Raw genomic sequence first — 12877 nt, forward strand, 5'->3', positions numbered from 1 at the left:
GGAGGCCACGGGCTGCACACATCCAAGCCTTGTGAGCAGGCCGTGTGCCAAGGGAAGAGGCGCAGAGGTTCTGAGGGGCAAATAGGGATACGCCGCTGAAGGGGTGCTTGCTTGGTCCCGTGAGAAGCGGGCCTCACGCAGGAGCACGGTCCGTTTGCTGACCGGTGGGCGGGCAGGGAAGCAAAGGAGGAAGCCCGTACTGGGTGGGAAAGGAAAGGAGAGCGGACACGGGTTGCAGGAGGCCGCGGGCGGGGTGTTCTCTTGGGGGGTGGGGAAGCTCCGTTTCAGAGGTGCCGAGGCCCGGCCAGCGGCCTGAGACGTCTGGCAGGATCCTCTGCTGTGCAGGGCGCTTAATTTGCTCGTAGCCTCCAGGAGGAAAATCCATACAGATTTGTTTTAATACTCTTGTTGCTAAAAAATCATTAGACTGCTGCTTGGATTTCAGTTTTTTGATCAACTTTGCCCTTTTAGATTTCATAAATGCCTCCCTGTTGTTCATGCGATCCCGCATTTTCTGTTTCTGTTAGGAAGTGAGTGCCCGGAATTAGAAGACATTGCTGCTGCCACTAATGGTTACCTCGTAATAAGTTAGAGTATGTGATTAGTTTTATCACAGTAAAGCCTTAGCTTGTTCCTTTAACAATTAAATATTTTGTCCCAATGAAGGTATCTGTGAGGACAGTGACGGATGAGCTTACCAGACCTAAACCAATCATTTTTTCCCCAAAGAAATGACAGTGCATTTCCACCTGGTGAGACGCCAGTGGGCCTGCGTCTGGTTGGTTGTGTTTTGTCCTGTGTCTTCCTGTGTCCCCGTCAGGGACGCTGGATGAGGAGAACGCGGGACCTCTCTGTGCTGCTGTTGGTTCTTGTCATCAGAGTTGTTTCAGAATGAAATGTTCGGGGAAAAAATGACATTTTCATTTGGGGTCAGGATGGGGGGAGGTGAGCACGACGTTTTTCACAGTTTTTCTTCTTAAAAGAGGAAAAAGTGTCTGTAAATTCAGTTTTAAGATATTTTGTTGTGGAGTTTTTATCGCTACAAGGGGCTGAACTTTTGTAGAACTGACGTTGGTGGTTTTGCTGGCCATTCACACGTGGCACGGGGCGCTCCTGCCCCTGTCTCCTCGTGTCTGGAAGTTGTTCCGGTCCTTGACTTCTCCTTTTTCCACCCATTCTGCAGGGCAATCTCCAGATCCACCACGTGGGACAGGACGGGCAGGTGAGTGTGCATCTGCCGTCACTTACTGCCCGCCTGCCGTGCGGGTCACCAGACCTCGCGCTGCCGCGGGGCCGGCCCGGGAGTGAGAGGGTGGTGCAGCGCTAACTTTGGGGAAGTGCCGGCTTTACCCTTGCTGGCCGCAGACGTCCTGAAGGATGTGGACCCGTGGCAGTGGGGCTCTGGGCTGCATTTGGTTCTTTGTGGGATTTTATGTAGCTGTTTGTAGATGGACTCACCGGCTGTTTATCGTTGTTAATTTCCACGAATGTTGCGGATGCTGGGTTCGTGCAGTCGCTGTGTGTTAGAACGAGCTCGGTTTTGTTCTCGTGTGTTACTGCCAAACGCCAGTCACCACCTTCCCAAGTATCTCTGACGAAAGCGTAACTGCACGGTCACTCACTGAGCACCTGATACAAATTGTCTTTACGAAGGAGAGTGCTCCTGCTGTGAGGGTTTGAGGGTGTGATTTGCTTTCTAGATCGAGTCTAAATTCCTGGTGGATTTGGGGATGGATATTTTCACGTCCTTTTGAAGAATTTGTATTGAAGAGACCTTTATAACCTTTGAATAATTACGGGAGAGAGTCTGAAGAATCTTCCTTTTCTTTGAAACGTGACTTACGAGCCACAAACCTCGAGCTCGATTCGTGTCGAGATGGTACTTGCTGTTCTCGAAACCAGCCGTGTTCTCCCCTTCCGAAACACCTGTGTGCGTTCCCGTTGTCAGTGGCGACGGCCCGGTGTCTGCGTGCGTGGGGCACGAGGACGTGTGTCCCTGGAATCAGAAGCGGGAGGACGGCGGCACCCCCCGGGTTTCATCTGAAACCCTCCGAACGCCTGGGGAGAAGTGCGCAGACCTTAAGTTCAGTCACTCGTTTAGATCGGAGTGCCTCGGTTTTCGGTTTCGTCTTGAAACCTGCGCGTGAGGTTTTCCTCAGAGTCTTGAAGCGCCAAAAAGCCGAAGCAGTTCAGGGTTACCGAACGGTCCCCAGTTGTTGCCTCTGAGCCGTGTCTCGGGGGTAAGGTCGCCGGTCGGGCCCGTACAGGCCGGTTCTCAGCAGGTTTGTGCCGCGTGTTTCTCTCGGTCGGGCACGAGATGTCCTGTCTGGGTGGGAGAGGACGGGTCGTCATGTGTGGTTTATCTCTGGTTTCGACCACTTCGTGGTTTGTGTTTATACTGGGAGTGAAATTTCATCCTAATGAAAACGTTGCTGAACTTTATAATTCGTGAGAAAAGAAAGTATGTTACATTTGACATCCTCCTCGTTCCCGTCTCTATTCCTGAGCAGGATTCCACTCGGGACTTTTGAGAAATAATCAGGTTTTTGTATCGCGTGAGTACCGTGCCGGTGTGTATGATTGTAGAGCGCACGTCCCCAACACCCCGTGAGAGCAGAGAGCCCAGCCTCTGTGGGCGAGACGGCAGGTGCTGCTTTCGGCTCAGGAAGGGCTCCTGTGGTGGCCGGCAGAAGAGCCCCTCTCGGAAGAGTCCGCAGACCGGAGAGTTTTGTGCACAGTTCCCGAGTGCTGCCTCACCGGAGTCGGCCGTGGCGCCCGGGCCTGTCCTCCGCGAGCAGCCGTTCTTCCCCTGCGTTCGACCGTCGGGCGCCCTCCCTGCTTCTTCGCCAGCGCCCTGCCACGTCCCCACAGCTGCCAACCTGATCGCCCTCCGTGTCACACATAATGGTCTGTGAACCATCCGGTTCTGTCTGCCTGTGGAATCTCATGCTGCCTTCCCACCTCGGCCTGATTCTCACTGTCCGTCGTGGTCGTGGGCCTCCGATTGCACACACACCTCGGGGGCAGGCAGGGGCAGCACTGGTGGCGGCCGGAGGAGTTTCAGGGTCCGTCACCTTTGTTCTTTTCTGAAGGAGACTCTGCTCTCTGATTGAAGTACGCAGCGTGTGTGTTCACGCGAGGGGCGAGGTGAGCCGTGTGCGTTCGTGCAGAGCTGCCTTTTTCTTTCAAACCCGCCAGCTGCTCCTTTCTTGTTTTCCGTTTGGGGAAATTCCTTTCAGTTATTTTATCATTTGGCCAGTTCTTGTTCGTACTGAGTTACCCTGCTTGTGACCGCTTCGTTTTTTAACTTCCCCAAAAACTTGAACAGAGAATGTTGTTTCACAAGACACAGAAGAAGCCTCCGCTCACCTCGAGGTCGCTGACAGGGTGACCTAGAAGTGTGGCCGTGTCGCAGGCGGGAGCGCCCGTGGTTCACTCTCCCGCCCTCGCCCCCACGGCCCGTCGGCTCTGTCTCTGTGCACCGGCCTCCCCCGCCCGCAGGAGGACAGTGCCGGGGCGCGGTGGCTCCTTCCCCTCCAGACGTGGCCTCCCCAGTTTCCGCGCAATGGAGCCTTTTCCCGGCCTGGCACGGGCGTTGGCGTTTGGTTTACTGAAGATCGACCGCACTAGACCGGTTCCGGTTGTAGGCAGCAGAGGTGTTGAAAGGCCATCTCTGCTCTGCAAAGAGAAGAGCCTCCCTCAATTCCAGAAGCCCCCCGAAGAAAGTCACGTGTTCTTGTTGTTTTGGAGTTCACAGACCCACCGCCGGTCTCATTAGCTTCGTGTTCGCTTCTTACTCGGTAGTTCTGTCTGTCACTGGGAATCATTATGCAGCAACGCCCCAGATCTTTCCAGAGCAGCAGAGAGTCAGTCAGGGGCCAGAGCCCATGCCACCGGGCCCTCTCGTTCCACTTGCTTCCCGACCGGGACCGCCGAGCCCCTCCCCATCCTGCTCCTGTGGGGCCGTGGTTGTCCTTGGTTTCGTGGATGGGACGGAGGGACACGTGTGCTGTGCTTTGCTGCCGCCGGTGGGCCCGAGAGGCCACGTCCAGAGCGAGGGCTGGCACCTTTGTCGTGGCCTGTCGGGTCGGCTGCCCTGCGTTCGCACGGCCCCGGGCTGCGGGTCTGCCAGTGCCGCCCCCGCCCCGTCTGTGCTCGTCGGGCTACACGGGGCGAGATCCCAGTCCCATCCTGTGTGGGGCCCCCTGGGCTTCAGCCCTCATGTGGCTGCGGGGTCACGTGAGAGTGCGCCTGGCGCTTTAGAGACACGGGCTTAGGACGCTTGTGTCGTCCCCCAAGTGTGGGAGAGAAGGGTCAGAGGAAGGACAGCTGACTTGCAGCCCGGCGGAGAACCACAGGTTTACTTGGAAGCTGCATTCCGGGGGACGGTCACGGCCGAGAGCAGGTTCCAGGCGGCCCCGGGCCAGGTGGCATGTTCACGTTTCCTATTCTCTTCCCGGCTCTTCCTGGCTACGTGCAAAGACCACTTCCTAATCCTTCCTGATCTATTTTGGGGGGAAGCTAGATGGCCAGGTTCGTTGGGGTTGAAATTAAAATGCAGTCGTTAATTCTGGTCACGGGCTCCGGGCGAGGGCGCCTTCTGGGAGCGCGATGGAGGAGCCTCGGCTCTTGTGGCCCTGTTTCCGGTGCTCCCTGGTGTTCAGAGAGGCACTTGGTGGGGCCGGTTCCTGCCGTGCTGATGTGTGTCGTCCCCAGTCTGAGCACAGGGCCCGTGGGGGTGCAGGTGACTTCTTGTACTGTTCCCGGCTCAGTGAGCGCTTCGGGGCTAACCTCTCCTGCTGGGGGAACGGAGAGCCGTGAACTTGGAACGGGGAAGCGCCGGGAGTGCCCGCGTGGTACTCGGAACCGTGGGATTTGTTTGAGAGGGTGGGCCTCGTGTAGCAGATCAGATCAGGAGCAGAGAAATGTGGAATTCTCAGGAGGAGGCCGGAGCCAGTCCTGCCCCGTAGCGATTCACAGGATGCCAGCTGGATGTGTGGACGAAGCACGGATAAAAGTGTGAGTCACGTGAAGTGATCCCGTGCTTAAGGGATTTCGGTTTCCTGAGTTAGCGGTGGGTATGACGGGAGGAGTTTTAATTCCGTGTGGATTTTCAGAAGATTCTGAAAAGGGAAAACAGTTCTCAAGGATTAAGAGCCCTAGGGTTGCCGTCTGCAGTGGGGTGGAGGAGACGATTGGGACGCATTCTAAAAGAGAAACGATGGCCTTTCTCAGGTCCTGGGAGCTTTTTCACGGAGAGACGTGCTTATGCAGGCGGACCCGGGCCGCCTCGGGGAGGCGCCCTTGTTGCGGTGGTCGTGCCCACCCGCGCTGGGCCTCTGCTCCGGGTCCTTCCCGCTCGTCGGGCCCGTCCTTCCTCGCTCACTGCGGCGGGTGGACGGCCAGGGCACGTGGTGGAGCAGATGCCGGCCCGCGGGCCACGCGCCCGTGTCCACGGTGAGAACGTGGTTCTGCACCGTGGCTCTCGCCCTCTCCCTCGTGCGCACGCACGGTCGGAGTGGGCTCGCAAAATGATAGTGGCCTCACTGCGTGCTGATTGCTTTCACGCTTTTTATTCTGTCCTGTTCTTTCTGTTTTTTTTTTTTTTTTTTAATCTTTTTTGAAGATTGGTTGTGATGGGACACATTAACTCGACTTTGTGACCGCAGTTTGAACAGGACCAGAATCGATGATCACTGATGTCACTTTAAGACCTAAGATGTTCTGAGTTCTAAGTTCTAAGATCTAAAGTTCTAAGATGTTGTCATTAAGTAATTTTTAAAACATTTACGATTACATAGCGTTTACGTTGTGAACATTAACACATCTTTCTTTTCATGTTTTGATAAAAGATAATTAGATAAAGCAGTGCATAGAAAGCTTATGCTTTTTTTTTTTTAGAGTCTCAGTTAAGCTTAAGAAAAACGATTATGAACACTTGAACTCCAAACTCTTTTTCAGCATACTTCTGAAGCCACCTCATGTACATCAGGAAAATTGGGATACTCTTGGTACTTGAGCGTTAAAATGAAATCTTCCCGAAGGAGTCGGGAGTTGCCTTTCATCGTCCAGGAGCCTCCACCTCCAGTGCCGTGTCACCTGGCTGCCCCTGTCGCTGGGTCTCTAGGCCTTTTGCTGCTCACGCGCGACTGCGGGCTCCCGGGGAGGGGCGTGGAAGAGCTCCTCCTGCCGAGGAAGCAGGGCGGGGTCTGGGAGAGGGGCAGCCCTGTCCTGGAGGGGCAGTCGCAGCTGGTCTGTGCCGGAAGGCCCTGCTGGGAGCGGCTGTGGGGGTCAGGCCGGCCTCTGCCAGCGACAGGGGGCCTCTGTCCCGCAGCTCCTTCTGGACGTAATGTGCCTGAATCTCCTACTTGCTCTTGGTCGGAGAAAACTGGTGGTTGTGGGGCACCCCCCACCCCGGGTCAGCCCTGTGGCGCTGTCTAGGAGAAGAGGGCAGTTCTGGCAGAGAACAGCCTGTCGTTTTGTCAGTTTTGTCGTGTGTACATGAGAGAGAGAAAGAGAGAGACATTATTCGGAAAGCTGTGTACTTAAGCATTAATTAGGAGATACTCTGTTTCTTGTTAATATTAATGCCATGAATGAGCCTTTTAAAGAAAGACTAGCTGACCCTGATCAGTGAAAAGCAATTTAACTTAGAAATTTAGCTGTTCAAAACGAATAAAAATTGTTTGTTACTGAAATGCCGCACGGGGTTTGGTCCTGTCAGGGAACCCTCGGCAAGTAGCAGGTGAGGTGGTGACCGAAAATCCCAGGTGGAGACCACGGTGCTGCCGACACAGGAGCTGGGGAGGAAGTGGCCGAGAAAACCCCCAGGCCCGTCTTTAGCAGCTGAGTCCCTTGTAGAGTGAACCTCTCGGGCAAGGCAGCCTTTTTTACGAGCGTCGGCGAGCCTTGCTTCTGTCCCTGCCCCAGGAAGCTGAGCCCGGCAGGCGTTAACGAGACGGCCCTGGAGCACGTAGGCCGGTCACAGCGGCCACGGCATGGTGTCCGGCTCGGGCCGAACTCCCGCTTTGTCGGCCTTGCCCCTCCATGCGTGGGAGGGGCTTGTAACGTTGTGTGGACGTTTTCACCTTGGCGAGACATTTAAAAAAATACTTTCAGACGAGTAACACAGGATTCGAGTTTGGCCCGGTTTTGTGCATTAGTTAAGAACGATGCGGTTGAAAACGTTTTAGGAGTCACTCTTAAATTCTAAGAAGATTGTGCCTCGGTGTCTGTCCTTTCGCCGTAACTTGTCCTGGCACAGACAGTAAATTCCAGACTTTTGTCGCATGGCTGTCTGCATTTCATCGTCCAGGAGCCTCGTTACCTCCAGAGCTGTGTCAGCCTGTTTTGTCCCGCTCCTCGTGATGCCGGCTCTTGTCTGGGGCAGGGCGAGGCCCTGCGGGCTCGGGACTCAGGAGGACGACGCTGATCTTGAGAAGGGACGTTCCCTTTCCACACCGCTGCCCTTCCCGTGAGCAGACCTTCCGGGAAGCAGAGGGGCCTGTGGCCAAGAGTGTTGTTTGGCTTTCTGACTTCGAGGCAGACGTCCCAAGTTGCCTCGGAGATGTGGACTTGAAACTTTTCAGGGTTGCATGCGAGCCTCACAAGTGGGGCCTGCCATAAACAGTCCCCATGAAGTACGACAGGTCGGTGTTCAGCCTTGGATTCCGGGGACCCTAAGCTCGATAGGGGAGCTCAAGAAGGTGCTTGATTACCTGTCGTCTGCTGGGAGAGCTTTTTCGAGTATGGGGGGGGGGGGTGAAAAACAGGCCAAGTTCCTGTTGGAGGAGGGGTGGTGAGGACACCCGGAGCCTGCCTGGGGTTGCTCCGTCCGGCCGTGCCCTCACACCACCTCGCCTGCGGGACAGGCAGACCCGGTTCTGTGCGGGGACGTCGTGCGTGCGTTGTGGAGCCTGGTAGAAGCTGAGGTGTGCGCCCTCTGTCCTGTCACCCGTCGTCAGAGCCCCGCGATAAGCCCCCTGCGGCTGCGACTCAGAGTCTGGCCCTAGCGAGACACGTTCACGGTTCAGATCCCGGCTCTTCCTGAGCTCGTCCTGGACGGAAGACTCCAGTGCGTGGGGCTTTCTGGTGTGAGATCCCAAGCGGGAACAGTGAAGGCGCCTTCCAGCCCGTCCCAGACTCCCACCTTCCCAGATAAAACACTCTCAGATCTGTGTTATGTCCACAGAGGACTCACGCTCGGTTCACGGCTTTCGGGCACCAGCGTCCTGAGTACGTGGTGCCTCGTGAACTTAATGCTGGCGTCTTGTGCCCTTCGCAGTAATAGACCGAAGCGTGGAGGGTGAATTCTGCTTTCTCTTTATATGGCTAGGACTATGTACAGGTTTTAAATAAGTGTAAAGATGCCGTCTGACTTTGACCCCAGTGAGTAGTGCCCCCAGATGCTAGCAGAAGGGAACCTGGGACTTGAGGGGGGCTGACGGGCGGTACCCGTGGCCGGGCCCAGAGGTGATCGTGGCTCACCCCCACCTCAGAAATCACACGCATCACAAACACTTGGCTCTGAATTTGTTCCAACCGTTTTTAAATTTGAATGGTGAACGTCGGATAAAACCGTTGCCGAGTCTTTGTCGGGAATATTTGGGTGCTCAGGGTTTAGGCAGCAGGAGGTCCGTGCTCTGGTTCTGATGGATTTTACGTGATTGAAGCCTGGGTCAACTCACGGTAATTTTCCAGCTCTTCCAATCAGTTGGAAGGACAACTAAAAAACCGTACCCAGTTTCAGAGATTGCAGTGCGGTTGTAGAATTAGACGTGGGAGTACAGACTCCGTGCAGAGAGGTTCAGTTTGAGTAGTGCAGGGAAGAAGCGGCCGAAGACAGGGCGTTTGTTCTGAAAATGTTGTCAGTGTCGGATTTGTTTCTGCAAAACGAGTCGTGATTTGAAAGTGTCAGGTATGAATGCCCGTGGCAAGCAGGACAGATGGTGGTGTTGTAGGAATAGGAGCCCGCGTGGCGGACCCCCCCTCTGCTGTGGGTGTTGGGCGCAGTCAGAGTGGGAGGCCGGCCGGCTTGGGTGCCGTAGCAGAGGTGGGCGTGCTCTGAGGTCGCTCGCTCACTCGGGTCGTCAAGCTTCCCGCCATGTGACTTCATACCAAGACTGGACATCGCCTGTGACTCATTATGTTGCTAAACCGAAAATGCTTTATTTTCCCCTCTTAACTTCTCTGAAGTTAATTGTTTTCTTGGGAGGTTAGATTACATCAGGCATAGGAAATGTGTTGTTTCAATTAGAGCATATTGTAATTCTGCTCAAATTGAGAACATTCTTTAGGAGAGCAATGGGGTCCCTTGCCCGCCAAGCATTTCGGTTACGTTAACAAGGATGTAAATCTTGTCTCTTGGGTTTCCTCGGATAATTAAGGCAGAGTCAACTGGGATAAAGGCAGTTAAATGCAGGCAGGGTGCTTTTCAGTTAGTATACGTACCGCTTTTGAGACATGTACTTGGTGACGATTGCTTGAGAATTTTAAGTTGCCAGTGGAACAGAATCAGTGGTTCATCTCCCTTGGTCATGGAAGTGCGGATGATGGTTGGACAGGCAGGTGCTTGTATTCCTACAAATCGCAGACTTTAACTGGCATTGGCACGGCAGTTACAGGAGAGTCTTGGTCTAAATCTGCCAGAATTAGAACCAGTCAGGAGTGAGTCGTGATTCAGTTGCCTGAAAGTACAAATAAGCAGAAATCCATACGTCTGGGTGACTGCGTGCATGTGTGCATCTATTGTATTTTAAACTATTTGACGCTGGGTGTGGGTGCCGAAAACCCGAGAGTAGAAGCGTGGGCAGGAGGACGTCCCCGTTCGAGGCGTTGAACCGTCACTCTTGATTCAGTCACCTCTTGCTCTACAACAAACGGCCTCAGACCTCGGGGCTGACGACCACGGCTGGTCGTTACCTTCGTGACTCTGGCTTCGCTGGGTTCTGCACCAGGTAGCATCCCTGCGGTCCTGGAGTCTGAGGAGGGCGCCCTATTGAGGGTGTGCTCCTGGGGCCGGAGCTGGCCTGGCCCCTGGCTGGCAGCTCGGGCCCCACGGCATGCTGGCAGGGTTCCGAGAGGAGAAGTCATCAGCGTTTGAGGACTGAGGCCATTGACCCTGCTTTCCTTGGCGGGCGGTGTGGAACGTCTGTGCCGTGATCGTGGGCTGGGAAGGATAAGCTGCGAGGTCGCCTGCAAAGAGGGTCGCGGCGTCTCTCGGCATCCATTCCGTGCCCAGTGTGGCTGGACTCTGGGCCCCTTAAAGTCGGGGCCCATGTTGTAACAGGGAGGGACCCTGCCCACGTGCACAGTAGGCCTGTGGGAAGTGTGGGCTGCGGGGGCAGCACTGAGTTATGAGCACCTGAATGTTTCTATGGAGACGTTTATGGGGTGAATCACGCGACACGCTGCCGCCCCCAGAAATGACCCTGCCTATTTAGGCTGATGGGTTGGGGGTTAGTCTGTCAACACCAGTGTCGTGACCTCGGGCAGACAGAAGCCCACTCGTGTGGCGTAAATCCACACTGAGAAAGTTTGTGTGATTTGTGAAGGTGTGCTTTGTTGGGGCAGCTTGGCTGATGATAAAAGTTGAGTGTATTTTTGTAATTATACGTTGTGAAACAGTTATTCAGCTGTTGAGATAGTCTTAAATTTTTTTCTCTGCATTAAAAAAAATTTAGATTAAAGAAATTTTTGGGGGGGTTGCCTGGGTGACTCAGTCGGTTGAGCGTCCGACTTCGGCTCAGGTCACGATCTCATAGTCCGTGAGTTCGAGCCCCATGTCTGGCTCTGTGCTGACAGCTCAGAGCCTGGAGCCTGCTTTGGATTCTGTGTCTCCCTCTCTCTGCCCCTCCCCCACTCATGCTCTGTCTCCCTCTGTCAAAAATAAACATAAAAAAATTTTTTTTGAGAGAGAGTGCGAGCAGAGAGGGGGCAGAGAGAGGGGGAGACACAGAATCTGAAGCAGGCTCCAGCTCTGAGCTGTCAGCATAGAGCCCGACGTGGGGCCCAAACCCACGAGCTGTGAGACTGACCTGAAGTCTGATGCTTAACCGACAGCCACCCAGCAACCCTAAAAAATAATAGCTTTTAACTTTATGTTTGTTTCTGAGACACTTTTTTTATTTTACTCATCTTGTTTCTTTGGGAGTTTAAGAAAAAGCAAAGGCCTAAACATGTATTCATGTGACTAGAAATAATGCCGGAGAAGGAGCGTGTTTGTGGGTGATTGGCCACCACTGCTCGCTGATCTCAGATTCTTCTTGGAGCACCACGTCTGTGGCTCCTCTCTGCTTACTGGGTTCTTCAGCACCCAAGGACAGGCACCCATTCCTGAGGGGGCACTGGTGCCTCGTTGCTTGTAGTTAATACTAAGTTGCTATTAAAGACCAACACGCAACCAAGAACCAGAAGTTAGTGGTCAATTTGACCTTGAATGTACCATAGGAAGGTTCCCCATCGTATGCAGATCACCTTTAGAAAGCTGGCCGTGCCTTGCCATCCAGAGCGCCCTCAGGAGCGAGCCGTCTGCCTGCAGTGACTCAGGCACCCTTTCTGGAGCTGGACGCGTGTTTTCTCCTGTATCAGAGCCTCTCTCGCGGCATGCCTAGTGAGGAGATGAGATTGCACTCAGGAGCTGGGTGAGTGGTAACGCGTGCCTCACACGCAGGGTGGGAGACCCCGGCCCCTCCTGCACTGTGCAGGGAGGGGGGCCGGGGGTGGCTCTCGTGGCTCCTGGAGCCCCATCCTGGCCCCGTTCTCCAGAACACCGTGAGCACCACCAGGGCGACACGACTCCCGTCCCCTCCACCTCCACGCGCTCTCGTGCGATTGTTGATTTTCTTGAGCTGTGTTCTCATCTGTGCCCTCTGCTGTGCCCTCTCTGCCCTTTCTGGCCCTGCTGAAGTGACAGCTCTTCGAACTTCTGTTGGGGCCGAGACGATTTGAGCCGTGGAAACGTATGCGGAAAGTAAGGGGCAGACGCACGGGGGCCGTTCCTGGTTATGTGTGCGTTGGGTGGGCGCTTGGGCGCGGGGCAGAGCTGTGGAGCTGCGCGGTGTCGCTTCCTGAGGCAAGCTGCACGTACAGCTTAGGATTCGGATCCAGCAGGTTCGGATTTAGGAAGATTGAAATACTCCCTTTGGACCCAAAAGTCTGTTGCTAGGCAATATCCTATGTGCTGAGACATTCAGACCTGGGTCAGTTACGTCTCTACACGTGGGAGATCTTCAGCCACGTGGGGAAGATTTAAAGGCTTGGCCTTTGGTCACGTTGCTTAGACCACGCATCCCAGAACGGGTTAGCGCCATGTCAACTGCGTGTCGGGATACCGGGTTTTGTTTTTCTAATAGTTGTAGTTAACGTCCTCAGATGCGCGTGAAAGCGTTTATAGACGTGTATAAGCTGACCGGCCTCGGTTCCCTTGCACACCTGGAGAATTCTGTGTTCTCTGCGATGACGAACACACCACACACACACTTCCTTTATACGAAAGTGAAGCGCGTCAGTAGCCTGGGCTCCTCTCACTGCGTATTTGTGACGTAACTTTACCGACATCCAGCGGCAGGCGGACGCTCTTCAAACTCTGCACCTCTCTTGGCTTTGTTGGCGTGTGTATTCCTCCTTATACTTGAGAAGTAAATTTCCGTAGCCTTCAGAATTTTTTCTGCGAGACGAGGCCTTCTCAACCCCGCTGGAGAAGAGATGGGAAGTATTCAACATTTTACGTGGCATAACTTTTTGTGGAGTGGGTGAGGAGAAGTGTGTATGTGTTGATTGTATTTGGGGTAGGTGCAGGTGTGTGTGCAAAAGGTGCATAGCAGATGTGTGTGAAGGTGGGCACACAGTAGGTGTGCAGGTGTATACACAGTAGGTG

General features: G+C 54.4%; 1 protein-coding gene across 1 annotated transcript in view; it reads left to right on the forward strand.

Annotated features, from left to right (window-relative positions):
- Positions 1-12877, forward strand: part of BANP (BTG3 associated nuclear protein) — a 111965-nt gene that overhangs the window by 82201 nt on the left and 16887 nt on the right. Inside the window, 1 exon segment of the mRNA XM_019412959.2 lies at positions 1184-1222. Coding sequence (XP_019268504.1) covers positions 1184-1222 — 39 coding nt within the window.

The sequence above is a fragment of the Panthera pardus genome, unplaced genomic scaffold, assembly GCF_024362965.1.
Source record: "Panthera pardus isolate Hobbes unplaced genomic scaffold, ASM2436296v1 HiC_scaffold_19, whole genome shotgun sequence".
Taxonomy (NCBI): domain Eukaryota; kingdom Metazoa; phylum Chordata; class Mammalia; order Carnivora; family Felidae; genus Panthera; species Panthera pardus.